The sequence below is a fragment of the Danio aesculapii genome, chromosome 7 (genome assembly GCF_903798145.1).
Source record: "Danio aesculapii chromosome 7, fDanAes4.1, whole genome shotgun sequence".
Taxonomy (NCBI): Eukaryota; Metazoa; Chordata; class Actinopteri; order Cypriniformes; family Danionidae; genus Danio; species Danio aesculapii.
This window is the reverse complement of record NC_079441.1, coordinates 8,023,861-8,048,688: the sequence shown is the minus strand read 5'-3', so window position 1 is coordinate 8,048,688 and position 24,828 is coordinate 8,023,861. Positions and strand designations below refer to the sequence as shown.

The 24,828-nt window shown below is 38.5% G+C and overlaps 1 protein-coding gene across 2 annotated transcripts in view; it reads right to left on the bottom strand.

The window, feature by feature from the left end:
- The window catches only part of adamts17 (ADAM metallopeptidase with thrombospondin type 1 motif, 17), a 312,511-nt gene that overhangs the window by 136,901 nt on the left and 150,782 nt on the right, over window positions 1–24,828 (bottom strand). For both annotated transcript variants that reach the window (XM_056461008.1, XM_056461009.1), the window contains exons 9-10: window positions 13,065–13,205; window positions 5,239–5,389 (exon numbers count right to left, since the gene is read on the bottom strand). In XM_056461008.1, the coding sequence (XP_056316983.1) occupies window positions 5,239–5,389; window positions 13,065–13,205 (292 nt within the window). The remainder of the gene's footprint in view (window positions 1–5,238; window positions 5,390–13,064; window positions 13,206–24,828) is intronic.

Here is a 24,828-nt window from a genome sequence, read left to right as displayed (position 1 = left end):
GGCGCTCACCGGCTGCTTCATGTGCACGCGTCAAGCAACTGAAGCAGAACTTAAAGGTAAACAAATATCGGCTTATTACAAGCAATTTAACGATAATTTTTAACACACTTGGCATTAATAATGAACATCTAGCAGCTAAATGTGTCTGGCTTTTGTTTTCATAAACAGCACGGATGTGAATGCGTCTGAGTGTTCTGATTGGCTGGAGTAGACGTCTCACGTCAGCATGTTCTAAGCGTGAACGTGCTCTCTCCAGCAATCTTCCTTCTGCGTCCGAACAGAGCAGCATTCCAGCAAATTACAGGTAATGTTACAACTTCTCTTTCCGGAAAACTGCTGGAACGAATTTACCTGTATTTTCAAAAAAGGGTTTGCCAATAATTTTTTATTGTAATTTACTGTAATTTTCCAGAAAGGTCTGTATGTGTGAAAGGGGCTTATTGTCTTTTCTTAAAGAACTTCCTCCTCAAGAAATGCTATTTTTACAAGCATTTTTTTCCAATTATTTATTTCTTTTAATAATCAACCTAAAAAAAACAAAAAATAGATATTTTTCTGATCTAATTAAATCTAATTCATACTAAGAAAACTATGTCGAGGTTCAGACATTTAGACTTTTTGAGATATTTTGGGGATTTTTTATTTTAGGGTTGAAAAATACAGGGAAAATATGTGATTTGCTGTATTTTTGTTGAGTATCGTGAAAACGTGCGATGTAAATCAACATAAATATTTCTATATAAATATATCTCTTTCTGGAAAATTGCTGGAATGAATTTACCTGTATTTTCAAAAAGGGCCTGTTCACACATCCAGACCTTTTTCAAGGGGCTAATGATTAGCCCTCCAGTGATTTGTTTTTAAAAATATTTCCCAAATGATGTTTAACAGATCATGGAATTTTTCACTGTATTTCCTATAATTTTTTTCTTCTGGAGAAAGTCTTATTTTTTAAATTTCAGCCAAAATCAAAGCAGTTTTATTTTTTTTAAACCATTTTAAGATCAATATTATTAGCCCCTTAAGCGATATTTTTCTTTGATTGTCTACAGAACAAACCACTGTTACACAATGACTTGCCTAATTACCCTAACTTGACTAATTAACCTAGTTAAGCCTTTAAATGTCACTTTAAGCTGTATAGAAGTGTCTTGAAAAATATCTAGTCTAATATTATTTACTGTCATCATGACAAAGATAAAATAAATCAGTAATTAGAAATGAGTTATTAAAACTATTATGTTTAGAAATGTGTTGAAAAAAATCTCCTCTCTGTTAAACAGAAATCGGGGGAAAACATTTACAGGAGGGCTAATAATTCTGACTTCCACTGTATATATGATAGACGGGCATCATCAGGAAATGTTTGTAGCGCTGATATAAATGATGATTACAAGCTCAGAAAAGTACAAACTGCCTTTGAACCGATCAGATTCAGCACCACCTGCCACCGCTCTCATGTTTTGACTGTGGAAAACTTCTCAACTCAAACTTACAGTCAGGAAATCTCCGGAGATCTGAGGCTTTGTGTGGATAAATGTGATTTAGGATCAAGTGCGGAAAGTCTTTTAAGTTATTTACCTGCTACAAATGTAGCCTGGATCGTTTTTATGCTTCCATGTGCGACATATGGGATCCCGCCGGGGCAAGATGAAGAAAAACAGTTTTGCTTCTGTCATGTATTAAATGAAAGGCGTAATCTCAAAATTCTGGAGAAAAAAAGATCAGAATTGCGAGATGTAAAAGTAGATTTCTGATGAGAAAAGTAAAAAAAAAAAACTGCAAGATGTTATTGTAAAAATTCTGAGAAAAACCGTGAGATGTATGAATTGAGATGAGACGAACCTGAAAATCCTACAAAAAAATAGCTAAAATTTATTAGATGTAAAACTGTAAATTTTGAGAAAAAAAATATTAAAAATTAAAAGATATAAACTGAGAATCATGAGAAAAAAGTCATAATTATGAAATGTCAACTCTGAAATTCTTAGACGTCTATTACATTTTAACAGACAGCCCAAATTTACAACACAGGCTCATTGTAGATACGTACCCCTGTACCCATTTCTGGAGAGCGCCAATTATGTAGCCAGAGGTACGCATGGCTGCATTTCAACCCAGGCTCATTATTGATACGTACCCCTATCTACATTTCTGGAGATCGCGAAATAAGTCCCAGGAGATACGTTTTTTTTGCAGTTTTTGTTTTCACAAATTCACCAGAGGCAGCTGTGTACACTTTTTACTCGCTGGTGCCATTCACGCCTGCTCTTCTCATGTAAATCCACCAGAGGCGACTGACTGATTGACTGACCGACCGATCCCCCCGCCCATCCACTTCCCTAAACCCAACTAATAGTGTTTTCAAAAGCACATATTGACCCGATTACCCCCTTCCCTACACCCAACCGACAGTGTTTTCAAAAGCAATCCAGAAAAAGAAAAGCTCTCGCGGCCGCCTGATTTTTACTACGTTTTCCGATCTTACCACATTCTCACTGTTATTTAATTGATTGTAATATTTTTTGGCTTTTGTTTTTGTCTTACCTGCTTTCTAATACTGTTCTTCGCCAGACTTGAACCCTGTTGTTGTGGTCAAGTCCACTCTGTGTCTCAAGTCTGCTGACGTATGCGGTGAGCTACTGGGCAAACTTGTAATAGCGGTAAAGCAGTCCACACGTGGGCAAGTGGCCAGCTTACGCGAAAAGAAACAAGCCATCGGCAGCATCTTACCGCCCTGTATTATTCGTTTTAAAGATGAAATGCAGCTCTGGCTACATAATTAACGCTCTCCAGAAATGTATATGGGAGTACACATTCACAATGAGCCTGTGTTGCTGCATTTCGTCTTTAAAACATATAGGTTAGGGACGGGGGTTAATGGGTGACTCGGTCAATCAGTCTGTCGACAGCAAGCTGGCCTGGTTGGCTAAAGTATATACTGCACCCTCTGGTGGATTTGGACGAGAAGCAAATGTGTGAGAGGAATTTGAGATCATCAAAAAGCATACACAGCGGCCTCTGGTGGATTTGCAAAAACAAAAATAGTGAGCAGACATACCTAAGGGTTATGTTTTTTGCTGTCCCCAGAAATATAGATCTAGGAACGTATCGGCAATTTAAACAAAAAAGTTTCTTGAGTAATTTTCTTATCCTAATCCTTATTTTGATTATTTCACTTTAATTTACTGTCGCATCCTAAATGTCTCATTCAATTGTGTAACTCCACCAGTCCTACACCACCCAACCTGCTCCGAGCTGGGATCGAACCGGAGACTATTCGTATGGAAGTCGGTTGCTCTAACAAGGAGGCTAAAGACCATGGCCTCTAGCATCTGTCGCTAGTGCACCTTTAGAGGTCAGAGGAGTGAGGTTTACTTGCACAGCATTTCACTAACTGGCCTTCGTTACATTAACCCCCCTAAACCTCACTCCCATCTAAGTCATAGCACCAATTTAACCCCGCCGGTCCTACACCACCCAAACCGCTCTGAGCTGGGATCGAACTGCAACTCTTCGTATGGGAGTCGGTTGCTCTACCGAGAAGGGCTAAAGACCATGGCCTCTCACGTCTGTCGCTACAGCACCTTTAGAGTTCAGAGGAATGAGGTTTACTGGCACAGCATTTCACTAACTGACCTCTGCTACATTCACCCCCCTAAACCTCACTCCCATCCGGGTCACGACACCAATGGAACCCCACCAGTCCTACACCACCCAACCCCCTCTGAGCTGGGAATCGAACTAGTGACTCTTCGTATGGGAGTCGGTTGCTCTAACAACAAGGCTAAAGACCATGGCCTCTAGGATCTGTCGCTAGAGCACCTTTAGAGTTTAGAGGAGAGAGGTTTACCGGCACAGCATTTCACTAACTGGCCTCCGCTACACTCACCCCTCTAAACCTCACTTACATCCGAGTCATGGTACCAATGTAACCCCGTCCTACACCACCCAACCCACTCTGAGGTTGGGATCGAACAGGCAACTCTGTATGGGAGACGGTTGTTCGACCAAGAAGGGCTAAAGATCATAGCCTCTAGCATCTGTCGCTAGAGCACCTTTAGAGGTCAGAGGAGTGAGGTTTACCGGCACAGCATTTCACTCCGTTACACTCACCCCCCTAAACCTCACTCCCATCTGGGTCATGGCACCAATTTAACCCCGCCGGTCCTACACCACCCAACCCACTCTGAGGTTGGGATCGAACAGGCAACTCTGTATGGGAGTCGGTTGCTCTACCAAGAAGGGCTAAAGACCATGGCCTCTCACGTCTGTCGCTAAAGCACCTTTAGAGTTCAGAGGAGTGAGGTTTACCTGCACAGCATTTCACTAACTGACCTCTGCTACATTCACCCCCCTAAACCTCACTCCCATCCGGGTCACGGCACAAGTATAACCCCGCCGGTCCTACACCACCCAACCCGCTTTACCCAAGGAGGCTAAAGACCATGGCCTCCGCTACAAATGCATATTGCAGACCTTTCTCAATGATTTTTACTAAAATCCACAGTTTTCCTGCAATTATCCAGAGCAGGAATTGACAATGAATGAACAATGGACCTTCTTTAGGTTAAAAGGATGTTGTTACTTGTGATATTGGCTATTATTTTACTCTACTGTGAATGTTTATTTAGGTTTATGTGTCTGTTTGCAGTATAGAAACATGTTAGTGCCATAAGCTACAGTTAAAGTCAGAATTATTAGCCCCCCTGTATATTTTCCCAATTTGTGTTTTACAGGCAGATTATTTTCAACACATTTCTAAACATAATAGTTTTAATAACTCATTTCTAATAACTGATTTATTTTATCTTTGCCATGATGACAGTACATAATATTTTAGATATTAGTCAAGATACTAGTATTCAGCTAAAGTGACATTTAAAGGCTTAATTAGGTTCATTAGGTTAACTAGGCAGGTTAGGGTAATTAGGCAAGTTATTGTATAATGATGGTTTATTCTGTAGACAATCAAAAAATATTGCTTAAGGGGGCTAATAATATTGACCTTAAAATGTTTTTTAAAAATTAAAAACTTTTATCCTTGCCGAAATAAAACAACTATGACTTTCTCCAGAAGAAAAAATATTAGAGGAAATACTGTGTAAATTTCCTTGCTCTGTTAAACATCATTTGGGAAATATTTAAAAAAGGAATAAAAATTACTGGAGGATGAATCATTTAGACTTCAAGTGTATATAGTGAGTGTATTCCCAGCTAAAACACATATACACACACCTCCATATCAGTGCAGAAAGTGGCGTTGGTGCCGAACAGGATCTGGCACTGCTCATCAGCGCTGTAGTGCATCCCGGGGAGTTTTGCCGGCAGACGGACGAGGTATCGGTTACGGGGATCAGTGTGCAGCAAACAACCACTGGCTTTAGACCTGGAAGACAGTATAGAGTTAATATAGACAACTAGACACTGCAGGTCAATAGAGTAAAGAAATCCATTAATAGTAATTATTACCCTATTTCCCCAGTTGATTGATGGCATTAAGAATTGCACACATTCTTTGTATTGCAAGTTTTCTAAAATTTTATATTTAATTATGTAAATCAGGCTAATTTACCTATATTTCTAGCACAAACATCTTAAATCATTCAGTTTATCTAGGGGTCTGGCGGAAGCATGTGAGAGATCTGCAGAGTGGATGGCAACATCAACAGCCTGAGGTATCAAGACATTTGTGCTGCCCATTACATTACAAACCACAGGAGAGGGCAAATTCTTCAGCAGAATAGCGCTTCTTCTCATACTTCAGCCTCCACATCAAAGTTCCTGAAAGCAAAGAAGGTCAAGGTGCTCCAGGATTGGCCAGCTTAGTCACCAGACATGAACATTATTGAGCATGTCTGGGGTAAGATGAAGAAAGGTTGAAGATGAATCCAAAGAGTCTTGATGAACTCTGGGAGTCCTGCAAGAACGCTTTCTTTGCCATTTCAGAGGACTTTATTAATCAGTGTTTTGAGTCATTGCAGAGATGTATGGATGCAGTCCTCCAGGCTCATGGGAGTCATACACAATACTCATTCTTCTTCCACTGCAACATGACTTTATATTCTAAACTGGACATTATTTCTGTTAAGTGACAAGACTTTTGTCTAAGCGGAGTCAGACTTTACTGTCCTAAATAAATAATAAGAAATCAAGGCATGATCATATTTTATTTTGGTAAAATAAGCGTAATCTAGAGACCTTTGCCTTTCATATAAGCCACGTCTGATACTAAATGATCAACTAGAAGTCAAGTTATTATTTGTTGTTCCCAAAACTTGGATAGGCGACAAGACTTTTATCAGATAGTGTATATAAGTACTGCTGACGTGGAGATGTATGGCTCAGTGTAGGAGGAAAAAAATAATAATTTGGAGAAAACAGGGTTTAAATACTGTAATTAAAATCTACAGTCACTAATTGATAAAGTGCGACAATAGAAACACTTAAAAGTGTATTTTAAATGTTTTCTAAAAAAAAATCCGACCAAAAATTCAAAAATCTCCAAATTGAGAGGTAGAGTACATGGAAAACCATTTTTTTTTGCCTGATGAACTTACAAGAATGTCAGCATGTAACATCTGCATACACAGTCAAAGGGAACTGCAACCTTTCAGATAAAATAAATGAGGAATTGCTGTGCTTCTAATGGCAATTTTCCATTTCTAATTCATTTGCTTGAAATAAAACTGTCCTTTGTCCACTCTCTTGATCTCCCTATAAGCGTATAAGACAAACACAGACAGCTGTAACAGGACAGATCCTGCAAAACTGAGCGCTTTCCAAACGTCTTCAATGAGGGCAATGGAGAAATATTTTGAAAAGGCTGACATTGATGCTTTAAAGCCTAATGAGCAAATATACTTCAGGATTCTGCGTTCTGTAAATATTTAATATTTCAGCTCATCCTAAAATAATCAGGAAGGCATGGAGTTTTTGAGAGAATAAAAAAAACTTATGTTATGTAATGAAACAATGAATAGATAATATTAATATTAATAAATTCATAAATAGACGAAAATCAGGAACTCCATCAATGCTTAAAAATATTACAGATTCAGATTTCTCATTTAACACTGTACATAATACAATAAAATTAAATTATATATAAAAATAAATTATGTATTAAAATAAAGTTAAAATTAAATAAACAAAAATATTTAAAGGAAAATTGTAAGTCTAACTTAAAACGTATGCCAATAAAAAATAAAATAAAATAAAATAAAATAAAATAAAATAAAATAAAATAAAATAAAATAAAATAAAATAAAATAAAATAAAATAAAATAAAAAATGAGAAAATAATAATTATAATTAAATAAAATAAAAATAACTAAAACAATAATTAATTAAATAAAATAATAAATAATAAATAAAATATAAATATTTAAAAATTAAATTAAATTAAATTAAAAATAAAATAATAAAGAAAAGAAAAGAAAAGAAAAGAAAAAGAAAACAATAAATAAATAAAAGAAAAATTCAAAATTCAAAAACAATAAATAAAATAAAGCAAAACTAAATTAAATTAAAAAATAAAATAAAATAAAAATAACTAAATAGTTAATTAATTAAATAAAATAAAAAGAACAAATAAAATAAAAATATATAAACATTATAAAAAATAATTAAAATAAAATAAAATAAAATAAAATAAAATAAAATAGTATAAACTTAATCAATGGGAACTGAATTAAAAGCACTGGTAATGCCTACAAATATTTGAATGGAAACTGTAAGTCTAATTTCAATAAAATGTTATGTCTTATGTCAATAAAATAAAATAAAATAAAATAAAATAAAATAAAATAAAATAAAATAAAATAAAATAAAATAAAATAAAATAAAATAAAATAAAATAAAACAAAATAAAATAAAATAATAAAATTAAAATAAAATAATAAAATAAAACTGTGTAAACTTAATCAATGAGAACTGAATTTAAAGCAGTGGTAACACCTACAGAATACACCAGATGTGCAACTTGATTTACAAATTATTGAAATTATTGATATTCTTGGCAAACTAATTACATTTTCACTATTAATTTAATTTTTGCAGTCCACCTTTTGAATCAGCCTTCATGACATCCACACATGCCACTCACCAATTCTGTATAAGAGCCATATTGTCATGTTTTGGCAGCGAGAGCTTTACTCTACAGGAAAAAACACTAATCTGCCTGATTGTGTGTAGAATTAAACCGCTCAACAGACTGGTATCAGTGTGGGTATAGTAAGCTGAGATCAGATGAGCGACGGGCACCACAGACACTAAAACTGGCGGCTGGACATCCCGTGAGGATCCATGACTGCAGCCGGAACTGTGTTTCTATAGCCACAGCAGACAGTGTTAAACCTGAGCTTCCAGAATGATCTCACTGCTATACATACTCTGCACTGTGCTCGTGTTCCTCAAGAAGACGTGACAGAGAATTAATGCATATAAAAGAGTGCGTAGTGGTAATTTTCTCAATAGATAATGTATAATATTTTACATAAACTGCAGCAGTTCGCCTTCTTCGCCTTTGTCAGCACAACATGCCCATCGAGGATTATGTGGTGGAATTTTTGCAAGCTTTGTCATCTGGTGAATGTTAATGATGTGGTACTTAAAGGTGCAGTATGTAGGATTGACCTAGTGGTTGAACTACATATTGCAGTCCAAATTCAAAACATTGGAGAGGGTCGTTGCCCCTCTGACTCGATGCACATGCAGGTTGTCAGATTGATGACCCCAACAGGAGTGAGTGTGCCTGTCAATTGAGCAGTTTACTGTGGGACTCCACATTAGGGCTTGCTCTAATCCATGTCTTCAATGTGGGGTTTGATCCAATCCATGACTTTGCAGCAGGGCTCGCTACAGTCCATGACTTCACAACAGTCCTCACTCCAATCCATGACCCCACTGCAGGGTTCGCTCCAATTCATTACTTCACTGCAGGCCTTACTCTATTCCATAATTCTACTGCAGGCCTCGCTCCAATCCATGACTTCGCTGTGGGCCTCGCTCCAATCCATGACTCCACTGCAGATCTCACTACAATCCATGACTCTACTGCAGGGCTCGCTCTAATCCATGACTTCACTGTAGGCCTCACTCCAATCTATGACTCCACTGAAGGTCTTACTCTAGTCCATGACTCTACTGCAGGGCTCGCTCTAATCCATGACTTCACTACAGGCCTCACTCCATCTATGACTCGACTGCTGGTCTTACTCTAGTCCATGACTCTACTGCATGGCTCACACCAATCCATGACTTCACTGTGGACCTTGCTCCAATCCATGACTCCACTGCAGGTCTTACTCTTGTCCATGACTCTACTGCAGGGCTCACACCAATCCATGACTTCACTGTGGACCTTGCTCCAATCCATGACTCCATTGCAGATCTCGCTCAAATCGATGACTCTACTGCAGGGCTTGATTCAATTAAAGATTTCACTGCAGGCCTCCAGGTCCATGACTGCAGTGCAGGCCTCAATCCAATCCATGACTCTACTGCAGGGCTCGCTCCAATCCATGACTTCACTGCAGGTCTCACTTCAATCCATGAGTCCCATGGACACTTTACTCTAGTCCATGACTCTACTGCAGGGCTCACTCGAATCCATGACTTCACTGCAGGCCTTACTCTAGTCCTTGACTCTACTGCAAGCCTCGCTTCAATCCATGACTCCACTGCAGGCCCTACTCTGTCCATGACTTTATTGCAGGGCTCGCTCCAATCCATGAGTCACTGCAGGCCTTGCTCCAATTTATGACTCCACTGCAGATCTCGCTACAATCTATGACTCTACTGTAGCCCTCGCTTCAATCCATGACTCTTCTGCAGGCCTTACTCCAGTACATGACACCACTGTAGGACTCGCTCCAGTACATGACTCCACTGTAGGACTCGCTCCAGTACATGACTCCACTGCAGGTCTCACTCCAGTGCATGACTCTACGACAGGTCTCGCTCAAGTCTATGACTCCTCTTCAGGTCTTGTTCCAATCTATGATTCCTCTGCTGGGCTTGCTCCAGTACATGACCCCACTGTAGGACTCACTCCAGTAAATAAAACCACTGCAGGCCTCGCTCCAATCCATGAGTCACTGCAGGCCTTGCTCCAATTTATGACTCCACTGCAGATCTCGCTACAATCTATGACTCTACTGTAGCCCTCGCTTCAACCATGACTCTTCTGCAGGCCTTACTCTAGTACATGTCTCCACTGTAGGACTCGCTCCAGTACATGACTCCACTGTAGGACTCGCTCCAGTACATGACTCCACTGTAGGACTCGCTCCAGTACATGACTCCACTGTAGGACTCGCTCCAGTACATGACTCCACTGTAGGACTCGCTCCAGTACATGACTCCACTGTAGGACTCGCTCCAGTACATGACTCCACTGTAGGACTCGCTCCAGTACATGACTCCACTGTAGGACTCACTCCAGTACATGAAACCACTGTAGGACTCACTCCAGTACATAAAAGCACTGCTGGCCTCGCTTAAGTACATGACTCCACAGTAGGACTCGCTCCAGTACAAGACTTTACTGCAGGCCTTGCTCCAGTTCAGCACTCAGCTCCAAAGTCCACTTTTGTCCATACTGCATGGCCACAAAGACCACTCAAAAATGGCTGCTCTGCTAAGATTGTCTTCAGTCTTGCCTGTTCCTCTGCCTGCACTATTGAGGTAATCTTTAGCAGTGCCTTTTTAGGGCATACTCACACTAGGCACAGTTGCATTGAACCGTGCCAGGGTGTGATTGTCCCCCCTCGGCCTGCACTCAGATTGCATATTATCTTCTGATCCTGAGCACACTTACATCCTCGATGATATGACTGTTCAGTTTAACAGATGAGAAGTGATCTCACCCAGTACAATGGAGATTGCTTTAGTTCTATTGTTTTGAATTATTTTAAGTCGTTTGGGATTGCAGTGACACACAGTTAAATCTTTTGCTGAACAGATCCACCACTTTTGACACTCATAAACGTTCATAAAATCACTGTGCTTTGTATATTAGGAGGTTTGCTGAAGGTATCAGCTGACGTGCAGTGAGGGGTTTGTAACAGTTTCTTAAAAGTGACGTCGTCTCTTCAGTTTCACAATCAGGCACACTTTGCACTCACACTAAGACTGTACCACGCCAAAGCCCAACTGAACCGCACTCTGGCACACCTCTTCCAACCAGGCCAGGGCCAGCCAACTAAACCGCGCCTAGGCTTGATTCGGAGCACTCACACTTGTCAAACAAAGCAGGAAATAGGGGTTAAACGCACCTGGGCACGGTTTAGATAGCCTAGTGTGAGTACACCCTTAGTCAACTTTGCCAGATCAACCATGGCCACCTGATTTACTCACTCTGCCCTTTCTTACTGCCCTGCTTACTCTGTTTTCTCTCCACATTCTGCAACTAGAGGAGGGAATATGTAATAATCACCACATAGGCTCATTATGAAAACGTAGCCCTATATACATTTCTGGAGATCGCAAATTATGTATCCAGAAATACGTATGGCTGCATTTCGTCTTTAAAACAAACTCTACAGGGTCATACGACACTGTTCCTTTATGGACAGCTTTCCCGCTGTGACCAGTTTGTCCAGTGGCTCGCCCTGTACGTTTGCGGACTTGAGATGCAGAGGAGCTGACAACGATGACGGGGTTCGAAGAAAAACAGCTCCATAAAGCGAGTGAGACAAAGACAGAAGGCAAAAATTAAATAAACAAGTAAATAATAGGGTGAGAAGGTGGTAAAATCTGAAAACATGGTAAAAATCAGGTGAGGGTTTTTCTTTTTCTGGATTGCTTTTGAAAACTGTTGGTTGGGTTGGCAAGTGGGTTGGCGAGTCAGTCGATCGGTCATTCAGTCATTCAGTCAGTGAGTCAACAGCGGTCTCTGGTGGATCTGTGCAAGAACAGCAGGTGCGAACGGCACTAGCAAGAGAAATTTGAGATCTCAAAAAGCGTACACAGTGGCCTCTGGTGGATTTGCGAAAACAAAAACCATAAAATACAAAAGCATACCTCCATGGACGTATTTCGCGATCTACAGACATGTATATAGCGGTATGTTTTCAGAAAGAGCCTGGGTTGAATAATCTTGTTTCCTTGTTTTTTATGTGACTCCCCATGTGATTCTGTCATGTGCTTATCCTGTTCAAGTGTTTTGACTGGCTCTTTTGTATCATGTGCCTTGTTATTGGCTGTTTTTGTCATGTGACCTACATTGAGTGAAGTTTAAATTTTAAACTAATTTCGAGAGGAGCATGTGCTCATGATTGACCCAGCTGGTCCACATTGGCTAATCATAATCCTCCAATCAAAGGATCCCAAGTCACTATATATATCCTCATTTCCTCTCTACAACTATCTTCGTCTGGAAGAAACCCCCCTCCTCCCCTTCTTCCACCTTTATCCAGAATGGGCGGCACGGTGGCCCAGTGACTAGCACTGTTGCCTCACAGCAAGAATACCAATGGCGTTGGGTCTTCACTGGGCCATCTGGTGTTCCTGTGCGGAGTTTGCATGTTCTCCCCGTGGGTTTTCCCAGGTTCCCTGGTTTCCTCCCACCATCCAAATGTGCTCTATATTATAGATAAAATAAGCCTAAATCTTTTGCTTATGTCTTACTCTCAGAAAGTTCACCTTGGCCTCAGCAGCGGGGGAGTTTCAGATCGACCTGAGCTCAGTCTCCCCTCGCACTGTGAAAGGAGGGAGCCCTGGGCTCGAGGATACCTTGAGCACAGGGCTCTCTCCCGGGACAGCACGCCAAACAAGCTATGTATAAATCGTGAGCTAAGTGTGAACTCTTGAATATATATATATATAAATCTTTAGCTTAGTTAGGTGAGTTTGTGCCACATTTAAACCATGTTTTTTTCCCATTTCAAGTTCTCCTTCATTTTGTATTTTATTCAAATCTTTGATTAATAAACTGCACCTGGGTTCTTAACCCAAGAAAGTCACACAAGCAAATAAGTTAAATAAATTAAATACACAAGCAATATTGGTAAAACGAACTGCTTTAGTTTAAAATTAACTGCTTGAAAGTGCAGTCTTACCTGAGGAACTTCTCCAGGTCGTCCCGACTGCAGGTGGACCAGGAGAGGTCGCTGGGGTTTCGTCCTTTTACCCATTCACCAGACATGATGTGAGAGTGACCCGTGCAGCTGGCATGATCATCATCATGGCTTATGCCCATGCTAAACAGAAAAGACAATAAAAAAACACAAACACTAATGAAAAACACCAGTGATATGGAGTCTCACCCAGGCAAACTTAGAGCACAATAAATACTTACTGTGCTTGTTAAACATAATCATTACCACGCTGTTTACGAAGCTTCCTCTGAATGCATAACTATGCAATATTACGCTGAAATGTGCAATCCTCATGAAAAACCAAAGCAAGTAAAGTCGGAGACAGTATTTTCTCTTAAGCCCTGACCTACATTTCCCAAATTAAAAACAACAAGTGAAAACTGAAGCGGCGGGAACGAGTGCAGGAACTAATAAAGAGAGCAGGGTGGATTTCCAGACTCCCGCTAAAGAGCAAAGCAATAAAAGCCTAAAGACACACACTGAACACAATAGAGAGCTAAATGAAGGAGGAGAAGAATCTGAACGCTACAGCGGTTTAACATAGATGAGTGCTTTAATGTCAATGGGGCGATTTGGTGAATAAGTGGTCTGAGATGGGAATCTCTCTCACACTACAACAATCACAGGCGCTTTATAAGGGTGCCAAATGCCTGTTGTGTTCACTTTATTTAAGAGAGAGAAAAAGGGAAAAAAAAAAAAGATTGGCCTTATTAAAACAGGGCATTTCGCTGCCAAGCTAATAACGGTCAAGTGCTTTCAGGAGCCAAATGCCCTATCAAGCTTGCAGTGGACTTAAAAGACTTGGAAGGGAAGGCGTCATGCATGACCAATGAATGGTTCAGTGCTTCAGGATACAGCCTGGTAATCTGAAGGTTCAGAGGGAACTAGATGTTAGTAATGTTTTGCTAGAAAGGTTTATGTAGGACTAGCCCAATCAAATTTATTAGCAAAGTCACTGCACACATAACTCAAATGTATTGGTTTTTCTATTAAAATTGTTCTATTTTAATAGGTAAAATCAAGCTAATCGATGAAAAATAATGTCTAATTAAGTTTAATTAATTAGTTTAAGTAATGATCAAGTCTGATTAAGTTGAAATATAATGATTCATTTTGATTTGATGTCTATACACTGTTAGGGCTCAACGCTTTTTGTCAATTCCACACTTTTCTTTCTTTCTTTCTTTCTTTCTTTCTTTCTTTCTTTCTTTCTTTCTTTCTTTCTTTCTTTCTTTCTTTCTTTCTTTCTTTCTTTCTTTCTTTCTTTCTTTCTTTCTTTCCTTCCTTCTTTCTTTCTTTCTTTCTTTCTTTCTTTCTTTCTTTCCATTCATTCATCTATCCGTCTAGATATTTCTGGATTTTTCTGTTCAATTAATTTTTTAGGAATTTAATAAAAATGAATTCAATTAAATAGTAAATTTAGTAAAATTTTTAGTAATCGAATTTAATAAATAAAACATGTATAATTATTTTACATTTGAACAATAATGGAAACAGTATGAACATTAAATTACCACTATGGGCCTTACAATTGCACCCAGCGCAATAAGGCTCATGTGTTTGGCATGATTTGTTACTGTTTTCAGACCAGCGCAACTGTTATTTTCACGTTTTGCGCTACGTTGTTTGCATAGCAAATCTATTTGTGCCACTTTGTGGACTCATGGGTGTGCTGATCTATAAAGGAGGTGTGTTGAGGCACATTGTTGGAGCATTGCTATTTTGAGGAAGTGAAATAGACAGCACCATTGATCAGCTAAAAGCTGCACTAAAGTCCTGTGCAGAACGTGTTAGTTATGCACCTATGCAGGTCCAAATGCTTACACATCGCTTAATACACGCAGGATGAACAGCAATACACATATATCTTTACAAATGAAAAAAAATTAAAGGATTAAAATGTTACAAAAATTATTATTTTCTACATAATTATAAAAACCACTGCCTCCATGCCTCAACCCGGGATTTCAGTTTATTCATGACAACCTGACATCTACCTGTTGGGTTTTGGAGACGTCTGCATCACCATATGGGGGATAAAAATAGGACACGTGTTTGGATATAACTCCGTTTTTTTACCACACTTCATTATTATTGTTCATTTATTCGTTTGCTAGAAATTAGAACTGAATTTAGAAATAGTTTTGAAACAAATCTTTGCGCTTAAACAAAATTAAATATGTAGGCTGATGGATGTCTTCAGTGGAGTGGGTATGCACGGTTTCCTTATCATGAAAGTAAACGAGTAAAGTAAAGAGTAAAAGTAAAGAGAAAGTAAACAGGCCGAATGGAGGAGGCTCGTTCTTTATCCTTGCGCTGCAGATGCTCTGTTTAACAGTTTTCTCGCTAGTGAACTGTTCAGTTTTTCCACTTACAAAGTCTGCCATTCATTCATTCATTCATTTTCTTTTCGGCTTAGTCCCTTTATTAATCCGGGGTCGCCACAGCGGAATGAACCGGCAACTTATCCAGCATGTTTTTACGCAACGGATACCCTTCCAGCCACAACCCACCTCTGGGAAAACAAAGTCTGCCATGTAAATAGCAAATGTGCCACAGCGCAACGCAACTGACTCTTAAAGGGAATGGGAGATGAGACTCTGATTGGTTTAATGAAGGTTATGTTCAAAACACACCTATAACTCATTAAGAGATCAAGCACAACCCTGTTAGACCATGTGCCAGGGCGTAGAGCTTATTTTTCCGTCCTTAAAATAGCAAAAGTGAATTCAGACACGCCCTTAATGCTTTTGCAGCCTGCGCTTTAGACTTTGTGCCTAGATCATTAAAATAGAGCCCTATATCTGCAAAAAAAGCAAAAAAAACGTCAAACAGTTCAAACTACAAACAGTGTAGTTATTGTGAACTAAATAAATGAAAGACATTTTTAAATCCATTAAAAATGTTACAAAAAGTTCTTTTGAACTATCTGAATGCATGAATTCTGGATTGATGTTTCAACTAATACATACAAAAAATATGAGCTACTCTTTCTTTCTCAATTCTTATTTCTTAATTAATTTTTCTTTTTCTTATTAAAAACAAGAAATATTTCTTAATCATCACATTAGACTGATTTCTGAAGGGTCATGTGACAATGAACACTCAAAAAATGGCTTTTGCTGCTTGTTTAAACTACTTAATGATGCTGAAAATGCAGCTTTGCTTCAATGCTATAAGAATGTATATATATATATATATATATATATATATATATATATATATATATATATATATATATATATATATATATATATACAGCTGAAGTTGCTTGTTTTCCAAGCAATGTTTTACAGAGCAAGGACATTTTCACAGTATGTCTGATAATATTTTTTCTTCTGGAGAAAGTCTTATCTATTTTATTTCAGCTAGAATAAAAGCAGTTTTTAATTTTTTAAGCACCATTTTAAGGACAAAATTATTAGCCCCTTTAAGCTATTTTCGATAGTCTACAGAACAAACCGTTATATAATAGTATATAAATCATTATATAATAACTTGCCTAATTACCCTAACCTGCCAAGTTAACCTAATTAACCTAGTTAAGCCTTTAAATGTCACTTTAAGCTGTATAGAAGTGTCTTGAAAAATATCTAGTCAAATATTATTTACTGTCATCATGACAAAGATAAAATAAATCAGTTATTAGAAATTAGTTATTAAAACTATTATGATTAGAAATGTGTTGAAAAAAAAATCTCTCCATTAAACAGAAACTGGGGGGGGGGATTATCAGCGTCCACACTTGATGAAGCCAGACGAATGGAGCGGCGCTAAAACAAGACTCCCAGACAGTCATTAAGCTCGGTTACGCCAAATCAAAAGGTCGTGAGCAGATCTACTGATGAAAGAGGAGAAAGTCTCTATCCGTCAGAAAGTGGGTTTATTACAGCCGGTAAATGCCATGCTAACAGAAATGTTCGACTAGGGACTTTATTAAGTAATCGTCCTGCAGCAGCTTTCATTGTGAAGATCTATTATGTGTACATAAAGGCATAATGTAGTCTTTTGGGCTTGTTGATGTGACATTGTACTGTAAAATGCTTTTCTTTCTTAGAGTTTGCGTCTTGTTTCTTGTCCAAATATCTAAGATTTCTTAAATCTTTCTAATTATCTGGACAATTAAAAAATATTGTCTTGATTTCAGAAATAATGTGTCAAATATAAGTGATTTTTTTATTAAAACAAGCAAAATGATCTGTCAGTGGGGCAAGCAAAGTAATATTATTCCAAAGTGAAAACAAGATTATTTTGCTTAATGAAAAAAATCACTTCATTTTGACATATTATTTCAAGAGTTCCCACTTAGATATGCTTGGCGTTTAAAGCAGGTTTGGCATGCTGTTCCGGGAGAGAACCCTGAGCTCGGAGATATTTGAGCCCAGGGCTCCCGCCCGGTCGATAAGCATATCAGGAGGTCCGAGATCAGGTAGGTCTCGAGAGCTCCCCCTTTAGAAAAGGGAGGAAAAGGAGGAGATGGGGTGGAAGGGGGGATTCTTCCAAACGAAGATAGAAACAGTAGGGAGAAAATGATCCATTTATAGTAAACTAGGATCACTCTGATTGGATTATTACTGATCACAGATGAGTGGCCAGACGTGCTCAATCATATCACGTGCTCCTCTCGAAATTAGTTTATGAAACTTCACTTCTGAAAACATGGTAAATGCAACTGTGGTCTGCTTCCGCCGCTGAACATTAGGTCCCAGTAAACATTCTGTGTTCTTTGAAAAGAGACAATGTACAAAAAAAACTGACATTAATCTTTAATAAAGCTCTCAAAATGGACAGCATCCAAAATATCTGCTTTACAACAGGTGCGTTCGACTTGCAGCACTGCGCAGATCGATCAAAATCTGTCTTAAAGCGGTGCATGCTGGTTAGAAATTTTGTCCGGATTGATGCTGCGCCAACACCATGTGACTGTCACATGTGGCATCAAAGTACTGTGACAGCGCTCCGAGATCAGACGACTGATTCAGCCAGTGCAGCATCTGAAGAGTGACTGCAGGAGCTGCGATGACGACACCAATATTACACGATTGGCCGAGTTCACCGCATGACAACAACCACGTGTGTTTCAGGCTTATTATTGGACAACTTCCGATTCAAAAGTTTCTAAACAAACAATTCAATTTTCATACCCTCTCTATCTTGTACACATCATGCTTATTAAAAGAACACAAATATTTGACTGCAGTAATCATCTTTTGTTAAATAATCTGATTATAAAGGTTATAGCTTGTTTGCACAGGTTTATTTTCGACCTTTTTTTGTGCAGACCATTTACTGCATTCAGCTCCATGAACGATTTAAATGATATATTTTAGTGAATAACCTTAATATCAACTCAAATAAGTTTTACAGACTTTTATCATCATTGATTCTGTCACCCTAAAGCTTTCATAACAAATTAAGTTAAAGAACTATTTTATTAATTAATTATAAAATGATTTTTATGTTTATAAAATATACAAGTTTTAAAAGTGACATTAATATATCTTGCTCTTTCTGGGAAACCTACTGAAAGTGTAGCTCTTTAATATTAGGATATATATTGGAAAGTTTTAATTCTCTTATTGTTTCAAAATGAACTATAGTTTCTAGAGACTGTATTCAGTTTTATTTGTACTGTAAATCTTTTGTTGTTATAAATAAATAAATAAATAAATAAATAAATAAAATGATGATGACGCAGTGTGGTCAGTCATCATGACTGCCGCAACTTTGAGCCCCTAAGTGTCCAGCTGTCCGGCTTGACGTCTCCGTTTTCAACTCCGCCCCCGCCTGCGTTCAGCTAATCTCATTGATCACCAGCTGCAGCTGTGCTTCATGTCCAACGCACCTAATGTCATCCACCATGTTAGATGAACTGGTCACATGACTGTGCCACATGACTAGGGATGGGCAATAGAGTGGAGGAACTATGACGTCACCTTGTAGGCTAATCGGCTGCTAGCATAAAACTGGTTCCTTTGATAAAACCCCTATAGAATTTTCCTATAGACTTCTCGAAGATTGCAAATAATAAGCTCTGTGTTCAAACACAGTTCATTACACTTACATGTTTTGTCCAGCCGGATAATCCTCACACGAAAATACAACTTTGAGCACTTTTGGATCTTAAATGCAAATGCAAGAATTGAAAAGCTGACATTAGGCTATAAACGAACTACAGTGCCTTCAGGGCGCTCGCCTGTGACGTCAGCACCACCCTGCTACAGACAACTTTTCCAGCTTATTATTAGAAATATGCTCCATGACAAAGATTTACTCTCTCTGTTTATTATATTATAATCCACGCTATATATTATAAACAAATAAATACGCAAAGAGACATAGACCTACGTGCCTTTTGGATCGTTTTTACGTGGGAAATATATCCGTTTTGCTGTACGGTTGTTGTAAAAGTTTTAAAACCGTGTGTATAAATGTGCCTACATAGTATTATCATAAGACATATTTAATTTAGTGTATTGCTCTCGTGCACACAGCCTGCTTACCTTAGTAACAGATGACAGAAATGAGGCGTGAGGAACAAGTCTATCAAATGCCTGCAAGTTCCATCATGGACACAGAACAACATTCAATATTCTTTTTATGTCATGAATTACAGTGAAAAACAGCCCATACAGTCATATCTGCGTCAAATTTTAAGGAGGAGTGTAAATATTGCAGTTAAGACAGAGTTAAATGTGTTACCAACGAAAAATCAATTGATCAAGTTAAAATGGCAGTGAATATGTAGGTATTTTTACACATTTATTCACACGTTTGCATTACTGAGAGCAGGAAAGAGACAGGCTGTACTGGTAAGCTGTATCTTCATAATATTGTTTAATTAAAATAAAGGATCAACAAATTAATTTGTCTTTACAAGTGAAGGCATTATCTACACACAATATGAAATCCCAATTAGAAAAACACTACAAACTATAAAATACTATTCATTTAAATACTTAAATAACACACAAATCCAAATGCCCAACACAGGCGAGCTGCGCTCCAGACCAGTTCAGCTCGATGACGTATAATGTCTCCGACACCGCCTGTAGTCCCATTTAGCAACTTGATAGCAACAGTCTTTTTAAAGAAGCTTAACCAATTTAATAAATCAAGAGTGTGATGTAACTGATGTGTTTTATGTTGTAGAACAAAACGTGAAAGTATCTTGAGTTAATGTTAGCCACAAACCTTATTTAAGCGATTTGACTGAAATCCCATTCAAAAAACCCATTGACTTTGGGATGAGGGAACTGGAACTGCTAAAATGCTATCTCGCTTCCGGGTTTTTGCATACAAATTGACGTTATAGTTCCTCCACTCTATACCACTAATTTTCTTTCCAATCTGATACCAAGTATTTCAAGACAGGTATCATCGATATCGATACTGATCCTTCCAACACAGCCTCATTGTGAATCTGTACCCGGTATACACTTCTGGAGATTGCGAATTATGTAGCCAGAGGTACGTATGGCTGCATTTTGTCTTTAAACAAATGCTACGAGGCGGTATGACACTGTTCCTTTTTGCGCTTACAAGCTGACCTCTAACCTCCATGCGGACTGCTTTACTGATGTCACCAGTTTGTCCAGTGTCTCGCCAGATATGTCGGCAGACCTGGGACGCGGAGCAAAGCTGACCGCGACAATGAGGTTAGAGTCTGGCGAAGAACGGTTCCAGAAAGCAGGTAAGACAAAAACAAAAGCCAAAAAAATAAAATGAACAAGTAAATAACAAGGTGAGAACGTGGTAAGATCTGAAAACGTGGTAAAATCAGGGGTGCGTGAGGGCTTTTCTTTTTCTGGATTGCTTTTGAAAACTGGCTGGTTGGGTTTAAGGAAGTGTGTGATCGGGTCAATCGGTGCTTTTGAAAACACTATCGGTTGGTTTAGAGAAGGGGGTGGGTGGGGAGATCAGTTGGTCGGTCAGTCAGTTGACAGCGGCCTCTGGTGGATTTACGCGAGAAGAGCAGGTGCAAATGGCACTCGCGAGAGAAATTTGAGATCTCAAAAATGTAAATAGCGGCCTCTGGTGGATTCACGAAAACAAAAACTGCAAATAATACTCCTGGGACGTGTTTGGCGTTTTCTTCAGAAATGTATATAGGGGTACGTATCCACAATATCATATGCAGGTATTCATGTTTTTTTTGTCATCTTCAGTAATATTATTAAATAAATAGACATAATTCCTTTTTACATTTATTAAAATTACAAAATTGGCTTTATAACACCATATATAACAAAAAATAACAAACCTTCATTCATTTTCTTTTTCGCTTAGTCCCTTTGTTAATCTGGGGTCGCCACAGCGGAATGAACCGCCAATTTATCCAGCATATGTTTTACGCAGCGGATGCCCTTCCAGCTGTAATCCATCTCTGGGAAACATCCATACACTCACTCAGACTCATACACTTTTGGACAATTTAGCCTACCCAATTCACTTGTACCGCATGTCTTTGGACTGTGGGAAAAACTGGAGCACTCGGAGGAAACCCACGCGAATGCAGGGAGAACATGCAAACTCAGAAACGCCAACTGACCCAGATGAGGCTCGAACAAGCGACCTTCTTGGTGTGAGGCTACAGCACCACCTACTGCGCCACTGCGTCGCCCATAACAAACCTTGTTTTAATAAAAAATATATAAATTAATATAAAATATTTAAAAAATAAAATATTATATAAATATATATATATATAAAATATACATTACCTCACTTAATCTTTTTTTTTAAACAAATGACTGTTGACTTTCTTTTTGAACAAAAATAACTCCAGATTACGCCTCACACTCAAGTTTTAAAACCTGCACATGGTGTTTACTGTGCTTTAAAAGTGTGTGTCTGTGAGCAAGAAGTGTCTTGAAAAATATCTAGTCAAATATTATTTACTGTCATCATGACAAAGATAAACTCTTTAAGAAATAAAATAAAATAAATAAATAAATTATATATATATATATACTGTAGTGTGTGTGTGTGTGTGTGTGTGTGTGTGTGTGTGTGTGTGTGTGTAGATACACGCACACATATCCATGCTGTTTCTACACACTGCACAGATACACACACACACACACACACTTATATTCACTCTTATTCACCTAATGGTAACGAAAGAAAAAGAAAAAGCTGATTTATTATTTTATTTATTCATTTATTTATTTATTTTTTTATTTATTTAATTATTATTATTATACCATAAAGGGCGACGCAGTGGCGCAGTAGGTAGTGCTGTCGATTCACAGCAAGAAGGTCGCTGGTTCGAGCCCCAGCTGGGTCAGTTGGCATTTCTGTGTGGAGTTTGCATGTACTCCATGCGTTCGCATGGGTTTCCTCTGGCTGCTCCGGTTTCCCCCATAGTCTAAAGACATGCGGTACGGGTGAATTGGGTGAGCTAAATTGTCCATAGTGTATAAGCGTGAATGAGTGTGTATGGATGTTTCCCAGAGATGGGTTGCAGGTAAAAGGGCATCCGCTGTGTAAAACATATGCTGGATAAGTTGCCAGTTCATTCCGCCGTGGCGACCCGGGACTAAGCCGAAAAGAAAATGAATGAATGAATTATACTATATATTATAATACTAAACTACTATTTGCTGTGTTTACTATGTATATATATATACGTGTGTGTGTGTGTGTGCGTGCGTGCGTGCGTGTGTGTGTGTGATCTTTTTAATGTAAATTTTATAAATGCTTTGGCAAACATTTGTAACATTTGTCATGCCAATAAAGCAATTATTGAATTGAATTGAATTGGGAGAGAGAGAGAGAGAGAGAGAGAGAGAGAGAGAGAGAGAGAGAGAGAGAGAGAGAGAGAGAGGTTTGCCTCCTTTATAACTCTCCTATAATGTCTTTTGTCGGACAAAGGGAGACTGAGCAGAGGAACACTGGCCAGCTTGTTTTTTGTTGAGCTTCTTTATAAGTTTCAAGGTGTGTTGTCTGTAAGTGTTTATAAAGGCTGCTTGTAAAGTTGCTGTGTGCGACTTTCTTCTCACAAATATTGCTCTTGCAACGCTTTTTCAGCTGATGATCACCACAACACGCTGCACTTCCTCTCTGCCATCGTGTCATTACATAATGCAGAAGCGTGCGACGTGTGTTAAGTACGTAAATTATCAGAAAGGCACATGATCGCTCACGTCACGTTCCGCCGCAGATTGATTGGTGATTGTACACGAAGCGTTACTGACTGCACACAGCGCTGAAACATTGAGTTATGTAGAAATGATTACAATATAGTTAAAATATCGATACTTTAAAAGAAATATCAATACCAAATTAAAAGCTTCCGAGTATCGATATATCAATCCTCGAGCATTGATGTGCACAGCCCTACTTTTTACAAACTGGAGACAATGGACTGCAGTGTGTGTGTGTGTGTGATGACTGGTATCGGCACCAGTCGGGTGTAAATGATGCCAGCTCATTTCTGCCAGGCATTAAAGGCGTCTCTTGGCCCGTGGCGTCGGACTGAACGCTGTACTGAAGCAGGTACGGCGATAACTCCTCTGAACACTGGCGCTGCCACAAAGACGGCGCTTAATGTAATGTACCTTGGCCGTTTTTCCAGACAAATTTTGGTGCTGGCTGCCCATCATTGTTCTATCAAAGAGGGCTTTATGCTTGTGAGAGGATGAAGGGGAGCTATTGTTGAGAAGTATGTGTGTGTGTGTATGTGTGAGTTATATGGAGTCTTGTAATTCATGTGAATGATGTGTGAATGTGGGATGTTTTACAGCATGTTCTCTTTTCTTGCAGGAGTTTCACTAGGACTAAAGCACAGGGTGAGGATGGATGTGTGTTTGAGTTTTCTGTCCAGCGAGAGAAACCTGATGTACTGGGAACCTGTTGTAAAGGAGATTCTAAGAAGCTGAAAAGTGCATCACATGCTTTAAATGACCGATTGAGTTCATAAGACAGATTTATGAAAAAAAACTGAAGAAAAATGTTATACTTACTAGTAGTAGTGTGATAAGGCTGTATATTAAGTGCCTTAGTTCCCCACCAGTGCCGATATACAGCCATATCGCACTGCTACGAGTGTGATATTGCGTTCATACAACAGTTCGACGGCATATTTGTGTGTAAAAAAAGGAAATCAAACAAGGAGAGCCTCAAAAATCATTTTGTATGAGGAACTACTTTCTTCCGCCATTCATTCACATCTGCAGCTGACGTCAGAACAGCAGCCAGAAGACGTTGCTACTTCACAAACATCACTTCAAAGCTAGTGTTTGAATGATTCTCTAGCATAATGTCTAAAAAGATGACAAACCAGGTGATTTTGTTCACATTTTAAGATTTTAAGATTATAAGTATATATTAGGGGATGACCGACTATAGATTTTTGGAAGTCGACTTTTATTTTATCAAAGAAGAGGTGGCGTCGAAAACACAAGATGCAAATGTTTTGCAACATGCCACAATTTGTGATTTATTTGCAAGATTATAACTGCAGATCAATGTCTGTAACGATCTGCAATTATATTAAATAAATAAATAAATAAATGAAAATATATGAACACATAGAGACCAATTACAGTAAAACTACACACAACATACATTTAGTCCTTATTTGGGTTCAAAAACAACACACAACATATAGCCCACAGTCAGAGCAAACCTCTCATCTGTATCTTTAATCTTCACCAGCACATGTAACCTCTGTTAGACAGTAATTCCAACATTCAGAGTTTATAATAGTCCAAAATGCAAT